This window comes from Equus quagga, chromosome 11, assembly GCF_021613505.1.
Source record: "Equus quagga isolate Etosha38 chromosome 11, UCLA_HA_Equagga_1.0, whole genome shotgun sequence".
Lineage (NCBI taxonomy): Eukaryota > Metazoa > Chordata > Mammalia > Perissodactyla > Equidae > Equus > Equus quagga.
In genome coordinates this window covers 18762461-18776178 of record NC_060277.1, presented here as the reverse complement: position 1 = coordinate 18776178, position 13718 = coordinate 18762461, and the positions used below count along the sequence as shown (strand labels likewise).

Here is a 13718-nt window from a genome sequence, read left to right as displayed (position 1 = left end):
GTGTAGTTAGTTATACCTCGAGGCAATCACCACAAAAAGTAGGCTTGTATACGAAAAAAATCGCATGTTAAAAATGGGTACATTTTAATGTTTCAGGAAGATGCCTTTAGAATTAGCCTGTCATCTCTTTTTGTGTAAAATATAAGGCTGACTAAAGATTTTTTTCAATCAATGATTTGGCCTGTGTCACGGGATTTTTTCTCAGACCACTAGATGGCGGAATTTGAGGTCTAAGGCCTGCCGACACGATTTGTCAGATGCTTAGTGATAGAGTGACCTCTCCTTTGGAAAAGGCAAAGTGAGGAAAATAAGAGAGAAAGGGATGTTATTAATACCTGAAGTTACATAATTTTCCCCTCCCAGAGGCAGAGTGTAGAGCACAGCATAAGGTCAGGAGACCTGTTCCTACGCACAGTGTTTCACTAACTAGCTCTTGGAGGACTCACTTCACTCATCTGGCCATAGGTTTCTTCATCTAGTCAGTTCTCTTCAAAAGCATCTTCTTTCTCTCTCTCTCTGTTTTTCCTTTCTCTGAAACCAGGGCAGGGATCATGAGTTCTGTGGAAGCCACAGTGCATGTACACAGGCGCTCGAGAAGGATGATAATGGTGTTCTGTCTAAGAGCATGGTCTGAGAGGGCAGCCAAACGAAGGTCACAACCATCAGGTTCTGTTCCTGGTTCTGCCCTGCTCCACAAGCAGCATGTGACTACCGTAAACTTCCTCTGACCTCGCACACTTCTCTATAAAACTGACTCTGGAACGTCTGACACCTGCCTCCTCTGAGGCGCGTTTACAAGGATTAATGAGATAACGCTCCCGAAGGCCAGACCTTTTAATGAAAGCTGCTAATTATAAGCAAATCTTCAGTGGGTCAGGACATAACTAAAGTCTGACCCTTCATCAGTGTTAAAATGCTCTTGAATTGGGTGACATCATTCCCACATGTGAAAGAACATTTTACTGGAGAAGTGAAAATGATGCAGAGGGAAGCCTTTGAAGGAAAGTGCAAAGACCAGGAGACTACTTGTCTGCGCAAGAGATGAGTAAGGGTGATGAAATATTCTCCTCATTGTTAAGAAGGACTCTTGCATGGGAGTGGAAGTGGATCTTTTCCCAGTTCACTGAGGACAGGAGGAGCAGACAAGAATTTGCATGACATCAGAAAGGTCAAAAAGACATGAAAGGTTTAGAGAAGAGATATTTGGGAAAATGGATATTATACATGCTCTTAGTTTTATATCAAACAGACCTGTTTCTTTCAAGTGTTTTTTTTTTTAAATTGTGATAAGAATACTTAACATGAGATCTACCCTCTTAAATGTTTAAGTGTACAATACGTTATTGTTGACTATAGCTACAATGTTGTACAATACACCGCCAGAGCTCATTCATCTTGCTTGACTGAAACTTTATGCCCATTGATTAGTAACTCTCCATTTCCTTCTCCCCATAGTTCCTGGCAACCACCATTCCACTCTTGTATTCTATGAATTTGACTATTTTAGATACCTCATATAAGTGGAATAATGCAGTATTAGTCCTTCTGTGACTGGCTTCAACCATGTTGTTGCATATTGCAGAATTTGCTTCTTTTTAATGCCATTGATGTATACACCATATTTTCTTTATCCATTCATCTGTCAATAGACTTTTAGGTTGTTTCCACATTTTGGCTACTGTGAACAGTGCTGCAATGAATATAGAAGTGCTAATATTTCTTTGATATCCTGATTTTAATTCTTTTGGATAAATACCCAGAAGTGGGATTGGTAGATCATAATAGTAACTCTATTTTAAACTTTTTGAGAAACTTCCATACTGTTTTCCATGGTGGCTGCACCATTTTGCATTCCCACCAACAGTGTGCAAGGGTTCTACTTTCTCCACATCCTCACCAACACTTGTTGTGTTTTTTTTAATAATAGACATCTTTACAAGTGTGAAGTGATATCTTAGTGTAGTTTTGATTTGCATTTCCCTGATTAGTGACTTTGAGCATTGTTTCATATTCCTATTGGCCATTTGCATGTCTTCTTTGGAGAAATGTCTATTCAAATCCTTAACCTATTTCTTAATCGGGTTAGCAGTTTTTTTTTTTTTTTTTACTAGAGTTATAGGAATTCCTTATATACTCTGGAGATTAACCTGTTATCACATATATGGTTTGCAAATATTTTCTCCCATTCTGTACGTTGCCTTTTTACTCTGTTGATTGTTTACCATGCAGAAGCTTTTTAGTTTAATGTAATCTGACTTGCTTATTTTGTTTTTGTTGCCTGTGCTTCTGATGTCATATCCATGAAATCATTGTCAAGACCAATGTCATGGTAGTTCGCCCTATGCTTTGTTCTAGAAGTTTTATAGTTTTGGGTCTTATGTTTAAGTTTTTGATCCATTTTGAGTTGATTTTGTGTATGGTGTAAGATAAGGGTTCAATTCCATTCTTTTGCATGTGGTAATTTAGTTTTCTCAGCACCATTTGTTGAAGAGACATTTTTCCCATTTCCGTACTCAATGGTGAAAAATTAAAAGCTTTTCCTCTAAGATCAGGAGCAAAGTAAGGATAACTGCTCTCACCATTTCTGCTCAACATAGTACTGGAAGTCCTGGCCAGAGCAATTAGGCAAGAAAAAGAAATAAAAGGCATCCAAACTGGAAAAGAAGTAAAATGATCTCTTTTTGCAGATAACATGATTTTGTATGTAGAAAACCCTAAAGACACCACAAAAACCTGTTTATAACTAATAAATCTTTTCAGTAAAGCTTCAGGATATGAAATCAACATACAAAAATCAGTTGTGTTGTTATACAGTAACAATGAACTATCCAAAAAAGAAATTAAGAAAATTCCTTTTACAATAGCACAAAAAAAGGATGAAGTGCCTAGGAATAAACTTAACTAAGGAGGTGAAAGACTGTATACTGAAAACTACAAAACATTGATGAAAGAAATTAAGACAAAAACAAATGGAATGACATCCGTGTTCATGGATTTGAATACTCAATATTGTTCAAATGCCCATACTACCCAAAGCAATCTACTGACTCAGTAAAATTCCCTTCAAAATCCCAATGGCATTTTTTACAGAAATAGAACACAACCATCTGCATTTAGATATTTTTAATATTTCCTTTCCATTAAAACAGCTGGTATTCTTATAGTATTGCCCATAGAATTGATTTAGTGAAAAATTATTTCATTTTTCAAACTACTGTTTCAAGATCTTAGTTATATTCCTCCAATATGGAAAGAGAATTTTTAACAACCTGTTTAGTCCTGTGCTAAACTCACTACACTAGGACTAGAAGACCTGGATTTCCATTTCAACCACATGATCCACTAGCCATGACATAATGAAAGTAATAATGACAATAAGCGGGAAAATCTTTCATTTGGATTGTGTTTTTGAATGTGCAAATTTCTTTTTCACATGTACTAGTAATCAATTTATTATTTGCTTTCTGGGACTCAGTTTTCTTATCTGGAAAAATGGGGATAATAACTCCTACTCTGCCAACTTCACAGAGATACTGTAAGGACGAAAGACAAAAAAGATATGTAACACTGCATTTAGAATCACAAGGCACATGTAGCACTATGATTGCCACTCATGTGAAGAGTCAGTATGGCAACGTATAATAATGTTAAGCATCAGGAGAGAAAAGAAGAATGAGATTGACTTAATTGGCCGGTTGTGAGAACCTGGAGGTGGCATCCCTGGACCTCATACATATCTCACATCCGTGCACACTTTCTAGGTCTTCTTCAAATGAACAACACTAGGGTAATAACCATAGTCCTGATTTAATCTGATAACCTGGCAGATTAAGGAAAGTCTCACTATGGCTGCATTTCCCCATCTCATCTTATATCTAAAAAATTTGAGCTAGTTCTGGATGATGCCAAATTCTGTCTCATATATGAGGACTGTGAAAGTCTTAGAGCACTTCCATTTGCAGGAAGCTTTATTTTCCTCTTGGGAAAACATTGCTCTGGGAATGAAATGGCTACAATAATATTCTCTGAGACAGCCAAGGGCTATCTCCTTCCATGTGCTGAAAACGATTATATAAAGAAATTGGTTCGGGACATGCATGTTATAAAGTTGCCCTACTACATTCCCCTCTGTTTACCCTCTCAAAATATTTTTCCCTGTGTGGGACACACACTCCGCATACACCATGTGTTCAGAAAAATCGATAGATGGTTAAAAGGCTGGAAGCATTTTTCTCCGTTCACAATAGCTTTATCTCTGTGCTGAAATAAAATGCTTTTCGATCAGAATCCCCTCTCTTAGCACCTAATAATGAATACAACTGGAACTTGGTTCCATCGGAGTAGAAAATCACCAAACTGAGGACAAATCAAAGATTTTCAAAACATACTGACAGACCGAAAAATGCGCTCACCTGGGCAATTATGTCTGTGATTTCTGAATAGCTATGGCATCTTCCTACACAAGAGCGAGCCAAAAAGTCCTCCACCAGCCGTGTTCCAATGCCATATCCCCTGCGGATGAAGGAGAAGAGTGTGGTCTGAAGATAATATTTGAGAATTAGTGACGTCTATCAATGTTTAAGAATGGATTCATCTGATCGGCCCTTGCACAAGAGGATAACAAAGTAAACTAAACTTGACAAGTCAAATGGCTATTTGGCAGTGGGCTAAGGAGCCCCACAGACCATAGAAACAGAGAGCAACACTTCCAGGAAATATTAACTAGTCTCCTACAAGCAAAGGAGTCTGAGGAGTAAGGGCTGGCCCAAATTTGACAGTGTAAGTTAAAGTTAAAGGAGTCTGATGTGTGCAGCCTGATGTTTCTCATTAGCAGCTAACTCTCTCATCATTAGCTGTTGACGGAAACAGAATGAGGGTCTAGCTAGCTTTTTGTTGGCTACAGATGTGGTTCCCGGATGCTCATTTTTCTCTTAGCACAGCCGTTACGGTAGGAGGGAGGCGTGTCTGTGATGGGATCTGGAAGGAGGGGAAGAAGGGAATAGAGAAATCAGTTTTTGTTGCCAGTGCAGGCATCAGCAGTTAGAACTCTGAAGTTTAGTAAAAAGAAAAAAAGCCAAATTCAGAAAATTCATTTCTCATACCAGGGAAACTGAAGCTATGGGACTTGGGAGAAGCTATTTGTATTATCTGTTAGCTCCAGCACACAGCAAACAGCTTGAGCAGTACCTGAAGTACGATTCTGAAAGTCTTTTATTGAGATGCGATAATACAACGGAGAATGTGGCTAAGATGGCTGAGAAGACACCTTCAACAAGCTAGACCTAAGAACCTAAGAACTTTCAATCTAGTTGAGGAGATATGGCCTTAATGGTAGAAATAGAAAGGAATAAGACTGCTTTTGCCAAATTGTTGGCACAAAATTGTCTTTGAATTTTACAGCCACACATGCACAGACAAGTGAAGGAATTTGAACGGAGCAACAGATTCCCAGCAAAGTAAAGACTCCACAGTTGCAGACGCAATATTTGCTCCATAGGGTCTAAAAGTGGGGGAGATATTTTGTGACTGGGTGGTTGGAGGGAGATGGATTTGATGTCAGAGTGCTCGTTAATTCATTAAATCTATGAGATATTCTATTTATATTTCTGAGTGCATAGAAATATTCAATTTAGCTTACTTGCCTTTCGAGAAAAATGTTCTGTGATCCTAAACAGGAAGTTCCCACTGAAAAGACTTTCAAAGAACAGAACATACACTTTACAGAAATAGTTGTACCAGGATTTAAAAAACGTTTCCAGTGTTTTCTAATTTTTCTGCCTATCCACAGGCTTGGCCACTGGCGACAGTAATGGGAACCCAGAACATTATGGTTAGTGCAGCGTACGTATATATATCTTGCTTTGGTCAAAGGTATGTTTCTGTAAAGTAGATATTTTACATATCAAAGTAAAAATGTAAGATGCTCTCAGCAGAAGCTATTAAAGAAATCCAAATGTGAATTATTGTTTTTTTAAGGCAAGGCTTTTCTGCAGCCTCTCAAAATTTATTCTTTAATGTTTCATTCATATTTGTTGAAATGTGCATCCATGTAGCTAACCAAAGGTATTTTTTTAGTCAAACAAATGTTTCTTCATTTTCTACAGCTGTTTCACAAAACAACGCCAATTTAACATAAGTTAAATAAAATGGCGTAACTTCTGGAAATGCTACATCACATGTTTAAGGATGACCAAAGTGTAAAACAGTTTAAGCAGCTCCCACCATTACAGACAGTTTAGCTGAAAGAGTGCTCCTGACTAAGAAGAAATGAAAAAAAAAAGTGTGTGAACCAAAATAAACACAGGACCATGGAAAAGAACTTTCCAATAGAAAAAGAATAAGCAAAAAGAAAGGAAGGAAACCAAGGGTTCAAAACAAAAAATCTTTCAAGCTCTCCTTTGTCTTTTTTCTGTATTCCAACTGAAAATAAAATAAACTTTAAAAAGCTCTAAAATGCTCAACTGGGCTAATTTCGCCCTTCAATCTGTTTAAATCTTCTAACTAGTACAGGTTTTCCAATCACTGCCCTCTTAGTGTCCTTTTCAGGATCCATTATTAAGAGGTTTAAAAAATACTGACAGATATTTTATTATTGGGCATGAATCTGATGATCATATAATTATTCTGAGAAAATTAAAGGCTGAATTTGTGCAGACAGAATTCCCATGAATAAAGTCAAAAAGAATGGTCTTTATTTTCAAAGGAAATAGTGAGTTTCTCTATTTAATATATTTTTAAGTAAAGCATAGTAATGTAAAAGCATTCAAACAATAAAAATACTGCATAGGAGAAAGTAAATCTCTCTTCAACTATAATCCTCATTCTCCCAGTTCTCTCAGGAAACTACCGTTAGTAGTTTTTTGCATTTCTTTCCATAGATGGTCTCTGCTTATGTAAGTAGATGTTTATATTGGAAGGAGTTATGTTTCAACAAAAGACTTCTGAAAGGATTCCAACTTGATGATCCATCATAGCGTTAAAACAATGATTTTGGTTTTACTACAGCCTTTGCTTATAAGCGACTAGCAAAGAAATGATTTCTAACCAAAAAAAAACATTCCACGCTTGATATTCATAGAAAAGAAGTTCCTTCCTATTGCTTTCTACTTTAGGACAATCCAAATGGCAGTTGTCAGAAATTATGTTCGGTTTAACATGTGAATCATTGAAGGAAGAGAAGAGCTGATGAAATGGAACTGGAAAGTCATCAGAGGTGGACAAAATGCAGAGGATGCTAAGAAACAACATACATTCCACAAGAATGAAAGACTTCTACTTACATCTTATCTAAATATTTATTCACATCTTCATCTTTCTCATAATCCTTACACAGTTGGGCAACCAGAGCTCCATAGGTGAGGACGAAAAGATCTTTGTTCTAGAGAAAAAGGGTTGGTTTTATGTTACAGGCAAAGTTACAAACAATATGTTACTCTATTACTTTTCCACAAATCTTTCTAGTTGGAAGCAGATTTCCAGATCATCTGTTCACTTTTTCCACCCTCCTTCTAATTATTGCCACAATTTTCACTTTTAAGAACAAATTGTACCCATAATCGGATACATTACTTGAGGGGTGGGGAGAGCTGTGAAATAAAATAAATTTTTTAACACAAGGACGTCTTTCTGTGCATTTGTTTCCATTATATAACTTGCAATGTATTTTCATGGAGGAAGTTTTTTAAAAGAATACTAGTTGCTGATATAAATTTCTAACGTTCTAGAATGGCCTTTGGTATATGCCGAGCATGTTTTCAGTTGAAAGAAATAATTGGGTGAGACTTCTCATGATTCTGCACAATCCCTAATGGATTCTGAATCTGCCAAGGAGACCATCAGGAGGAAGTCAGCTGTAGCAGCAAATTTTTGAGATTTCTTTTTTCTTTATACTTTGATCCCAGAATGCCAGAGGGGTCATCTGCAGGCATTCCCAACCAAGGTGTGCCAGTTAGTCATATAATTCTATACCTATGGCTGAAATTAGCTTAATTTTATCCAACACCCATCAGTGTCCTGAAATAATTAAAGGAGCTTTAAACTTAATGGTGAGATTTCACATCCATAACTTCTGAATGCCTAAAACTATAGTGAGAAGATTAAAGAAGAATATTTATCTAAATCTAATCTCAAATAATTAAATTTTTAAAGTAACTCTGAACTTGGAATATATAGAAAGGACAATAGCATATACAAATAATAATAATAAACACATTTAAGACAAGGAAATATATGTTTAAAGATAATCTTTTAATCCTGAGTTTTTTGATGATCTATTCCTATTCAATTTAACACATAATCAACTATTTTATATACATTCATTTCCTATTTCCTAAGTATGAAACAAAGAATTACAAGTATGAAATACAAAGCATTGTTTAATCTTTTCATATTTTCTGTCAGAGATGAAAGAAAAATTTGACATTTTTATAGATCTAATTAGTCAGAAAAGAAGACCCTAAAATATGCATAAAGAATCGATTATCCTGTTACAGTGTGTAAGAGATCATTGCAACTATTCCCAGAGTTGTCATTGGGGTACACTCCGCTAAACACTTCCTTGCTCCACTGAAAAAATCTACTTATAGTGACACCTTTCAAAATAAGTCAGAAATCACTCAAGAAAACATTTTCTCTGAAGTTGAAAAAAATTTCTTTGAGAATATATTTATAAAAAGATCTTACTATTTTACGGTATTCTGGTCTTCTGTGTGTAGGGCGAGACATAGCGCTGGATAGATGAAGAATATGATCTTCGATTTCTTTTTTTTGGCTTCTTCTTTAGAGGTGTGCCAATCTTTGTCCTTTGGTTTGTTTTTTTTGAGTTCCTCCCTGCTTTGAAACACGAGTGCTACTTCTGCACTCTCCTGCTTTTGCTCTTTGCTGAACTGAAGAGGAAAACCATCACAAACCAGGACAGCCTGGTAGCCTCGTATCTTGCCGCTGATCACGTCCTGCTTCACTTGCGAGGAGGAGCTGTAATCTAGAGGCATTAAGCTGAAAGTGAGAAGTCAGACCAGAAGCACCAGCTACTGAAAATTCTTTAGCCCAAGGAAGTATAAGAGTGGTGTTCTGTTCTCATGCCAAGGCATTGTTTTAAAATCACAGACAGAAACCTTCACAGTCCAAGAGAGATCTAAAGGTTCGCATTATTCAGTCTTCATATTGATTGTTGTGTGAATTCCAGACAGGATCAGCAATCTTTAGCCACTAAATCCTGGGTTCAAACCTAATCAACAACTCTAACGGCTATCACATTATACCCCAAATAATGGGTATCACAGACCCTCATCTTGTGTGATTACAAAATTCAAATATAGCCGGTACCTTTTTTGCTTCATAAACAGCAATTTTAAGGATTGATAGAGTTTAGCTGCTGCTATTTTCTCATAAAACTGTTGCTCAAAATGGGTGTTCTACAGTTTAATAATGTATAATGATTCTGGCAGAGAAAGCAAGCCCTTGGCTTTCTTCCGATAGTCCCTGAGACGTCAGCTCTTGAAGGCTCTCTTTATTTGTGCAGAAGTACAGATAAAATTAAAACAACAAACTCTCTCATCTTGACAACTGCAGGGTGTGGAGGATCAAAACCGTTCCGGGAAAGAAGCATAAAACTCCATTTAAGAAAGTAGTTTCCCACTTAAGCTTGAGTCAATAAGCCCTATGTGTTCTGGAAAACTCTTGCTATAAAGTGACAGACTAGTGGCTATTTTGAAGAAGAATGTGGTGTAGTTGAAGGAGCCTAGGAGGATTTGGAAGTCAGGCTAAGCTGCGGTTCTACCATTTACAGGCTGTGTGGCCTCCGGCAAGCCGTTTTATTGCTCTATGGCTCAGTTTCCACATCTGTGAAATGGCAATAATAATACCCAACTCACGGGATAATTGTGAGTATCAGAAAGATAATGTATGCCATAAAACACATTATAATGCACTATAGAAACACTAATTGCTATAGATTATTCTTGTAGGTGGATATATTCAATGGAATTCTACAATATTTAAGGTATTTCCATTAGTGCCTATCTTCAATGACACTATTATGAGGAAAATCAGTTTTGCTGGGTTGTACGGTATAGATTAATAACACATGATAGTTATATAAACTACAGTTTACAGCATGGTTTTCATTTTCTTTTTCTCATTTGAATTCAACTACAATCTGTGAAGTAGTCAGTACGGTAATCATTACCATGTTATGGGATAGGAACCTAAAAGTCAGAGAGGTTAAGAAATTTGTTCAAGGTTAGCTGAATAGTAGGCAAGGAATAGGGATTTGGGCTAAATTTGCTGACTCCAAATCAAAAATTTTTTTCTTCTACACACCTTCTAATTATGTTAGAGCAAAATATTTTAGAGGTAGACTTGCAAAACCCACTAACATATGGTGACAGCATGTTGCTGGGTCCAGTTTGGAAGCAATTCTGGGTTCTGGATGAGAGATTCCTGAGAAAAATACAGAAAGGTCCTGTGTACTTGCTGGGAAGGGTGTGATGGTACAGGAATTGATTTCACTCAACTCTAATGGCTATCGTTTGGTGACATCAGAGCCACCGAGAGCATTCAGGACATGGTGGGTACATTAGAAAAAGCCAGCTCTTCCTCCAGACTTATGTGTCTCCCCCTCTGCCCTGCCCCTGCAGCCAGCACCACAGGCCTTAGGGAAGGAGTCCCTGCCAGGCGCTACCCTGCAAGAGCACCACCCGCCCAAGCACAGCAGTAGGCACTGGCCGGGACCCTGGTTTGCTGCTTTCTAGCCTGTGAAACCCACTTGCCTTCAGCAGCTCTTGTGATCAGAGTGAGCCTTATGTTCCCCAAGCTCCTTCTTTTTGTGTAAAACCGCCCTTTGTTTAAACAGAAGAAAGCACAGAGGTAGGTGATGTTTCGAACAGGTTTATGATGTCTGCTCTGGAAGTAAACTAGGAAGAAGAAACATTTCAAAATAATGCAGAAGAGTTTTTCCTCCTGTATTGAGTTCTTTCGGTGGCCTAGGACTGAATTCAGAGCTGGGGCTGGAAAAACGATGCATTCTTCAATCTCATCATGTCTTCACTGCAGCCAACCAACCCAAGGAAATGATGAACCAGGCCACCCTCCTATACTGCTCTCTTGAGAGGTCTCTGGGCGGCTGAGTAGAGACTTGGGGAGATGCTAAAGGAGGAGGACATATGATCTGTCAGCTGTAGGATCACCATCGGAGATCATCCACACACTGTCAGACAAGGTAATGCTGCTTCCAGCTACCATAACATCTGGTCCAGGAGCTTGTTATCTTTTTGCAACTTCTTTTTCTAGTTAAGGCTGCTTTGGGGGTTTACTTTAACCGAATTTCTTTACATAAAATTAGTGTTGATTTGCTTGGCACCCCAATCCCACTGAAGACGCTCTGGCTATCAGACCTGATTTTCCCTATCCATGTGCCAGCATGCACTCAGTGAATGAACTGGTGGATCCCTGCTGAAGAGCAGGCATTTTATATATTAGATAAACTGGAGACAGCAAGGTAGCTTTAAGAAGGGGAACATTTGGCTATAAAGCCCCAAAGAAAATTGATTACTCACAGATGTAATCATTCAAATCATTGACAGGTTACACACTGGTACTGCAGATGAAGTAATTAGTTCTTTCAACATTGAACAACAATAAAACCTTAAGAATTTGTCATCAACAAACTCCTTTGCAGCAAGACTTTGACACTCAAATAGTGACTTTTCATCAATCAATGCTCCATCCTCTCCTACATAGTCCCACAAAAGAATGGTCTACGATTTTGTTTTTAACTTCCTCACTTCCCATAGATTCTATTAAACGGATTTTTTAATATAAAATTAAAAACATACAAAGATGTGGTACTTACCCCCAAGATGTACTGAACAAGTTGCTATATATACTTCAGGATTTGTTTAAAGCAATAAAGTGGTACTGACAGGTGAAATATCCTATACCCTCCTTCATTCTATTCTTTCTTCCTCAGTGGTCACCACTCCCAAGAACTTGATATTTATCATTCTTATATATGTTTTTAAAGTCTATATATGGTAGTAACCATAAAGAATATGTAATATTATTTTGTTTTAAAACTTTACATAATGCATCATATTACATGTATCCTACAGCTTTCATTTTTCTTCTAAAGTTAAGTTTTAATCATATCCATAGCTATCACTCCAGTTAATTTATTTTCACAGTTCTGTAGCAGGGATCAACAAATTTTTTCTTTAAAGGGCCAGACAGCAAATATTATAGGCTTTACAGTCATACGGACTCTGTCACAACTATTCACCTCCGCTGTTGGAGTGGGAAAGCAGCCACAGACACCTCAGGAACAGGCATGGTTGTGATTCAATAAAACTTTATTTATAAACACTGAGATTTGAATTTCACATAATTTTCACGTCACAAAATATTAAAAAAAAATTTCCAATTATTTTTAAATGTAAAAACCATTCTTAGCTCACAAACCATACAAAACAGGCAGTGGGCCAGTTTGGTCTATGAGCCATAGAGTGCCAACCCCTACTCTATAGCATTCTATTACCATGTTTATTAATCTGTTTCCTTCTTACTGGACATTAATACCGAAATTTCTTCTGTCATCTCATACACGATCATGTGTTTGGCAAATGATTTATCGGGAACTTTTAAAAATGTTTATTCTCTATTTTTAGGGTATGGAATACTATATATCTTAGACAAACCTTGCTAATTTTGTTCTTCACATCTTTTATATCCTAATGTTTATTTGATCATCCTTTTTAATAGAGATGTTTAAAATCTCTCTCTATGATTATAAGAATTCTCCTTATAATTTGATTAGTTTTTGCTTTATGTATTTCAAAGTTATGCAGTCACAGACATACAAATTGATCACGGTCAGATCTTCATAATGGATTGTTCCTTTTATTTGAGGGGAGTATTCAAAAATAGCGCTCTTGACACTTTTTGCTATTAGTTCAGTTTTACCCAAAATATTAATATTATTATTCCCAGTGATACATATTTCAATATCTTTATTTTTCAAGCTTTGTATGTTGTCTAGTTTTGAGTGTGTCACTTGTAAGCAGTATGACTCTATTTTTTAATCTCTGTAGGTGAGTTTACTCCGGCTTTGGTGTGGCGGTGAACAGCTTGGACCAGACCACCTGGGTCCTAATCCTGGTTCTTCCACTCATCTCTGTGTGACCCTGTGCAATTTCCTTAATCTCACCACACCTTGGTTTTCTCATCTGTAAAAAAGTTGAGGATAATATTAGTACTTCATCATAGGGTTATTGTAGGGGTTAAATAAGGTAAAGTTCTTAGAACAGTGTCTAGCATGGAGTAAGCACTCAGTAATGGTTAACTAAAGTTTTTTTGTTTTATTATTGACATGTTTGGTCTCATTTATACCATCATTTTGCTTTGTTTTTATCTTTTTCTCTTTCTTTACCATCTCTTTTCCTGTCAATAGCCCCTGTTTATTTCCTCTGTTTTTTGAATGACGTGTACACTGTATTTCTATTATTTAATAATTATACTTAAAAATTTTACTGCTTTATTGAAACATAATTGATATATAATTTGATGAGTTTTGACATATGTACCCACACTGAAGGCATCAAATCAATCAATATGGCTAACCTTTCCATCACCACCATTTTAACTGTGTTATCTTAGATTCTTTGTCTATTTGGCATCCATTAATTACAGGCTACACTAACAGCCAAAGTAGTTTATATCTCCCG

At 36.9% G+C, this 13718-nt stretch overlaps 1 protein-coding gene across 1 annotated transcript in view; it reads right to left on the bottom strand.

Annotated features, from left to right (window-relative positions):
- TRAPPC3L (trafficking protein particle complex subunit 3L) overlaps positions 1 to 9629 on the bottom strand; it is a 38185-nt gene extending 28556 nt beyond the window's left edge. Inside the window, exons 1-3 of the mRNA XM_046676174.1 lie at positions 8683 to 9629; positions 7281 to 7378; positions 4413 to 4512 (exon numbers count right to left, since the gene is read on the bottom strand). Coding sequence (XP_046532130.1) covers positions 4413 to 4512; positions 7281 to 7378; positions 8683 to 8724 — 240 coding nt within the window. The 5' untranslated portion in view covers positions 8725 to 9629. The remainder of the gene's footprint in view (positions 1 to 4412; positions 4513 to 7280; positions 7379 to 8682) is intronic.
- Between the last annotated feature and the right edge of the window lie 4089 nt (positions 9630 to 13718).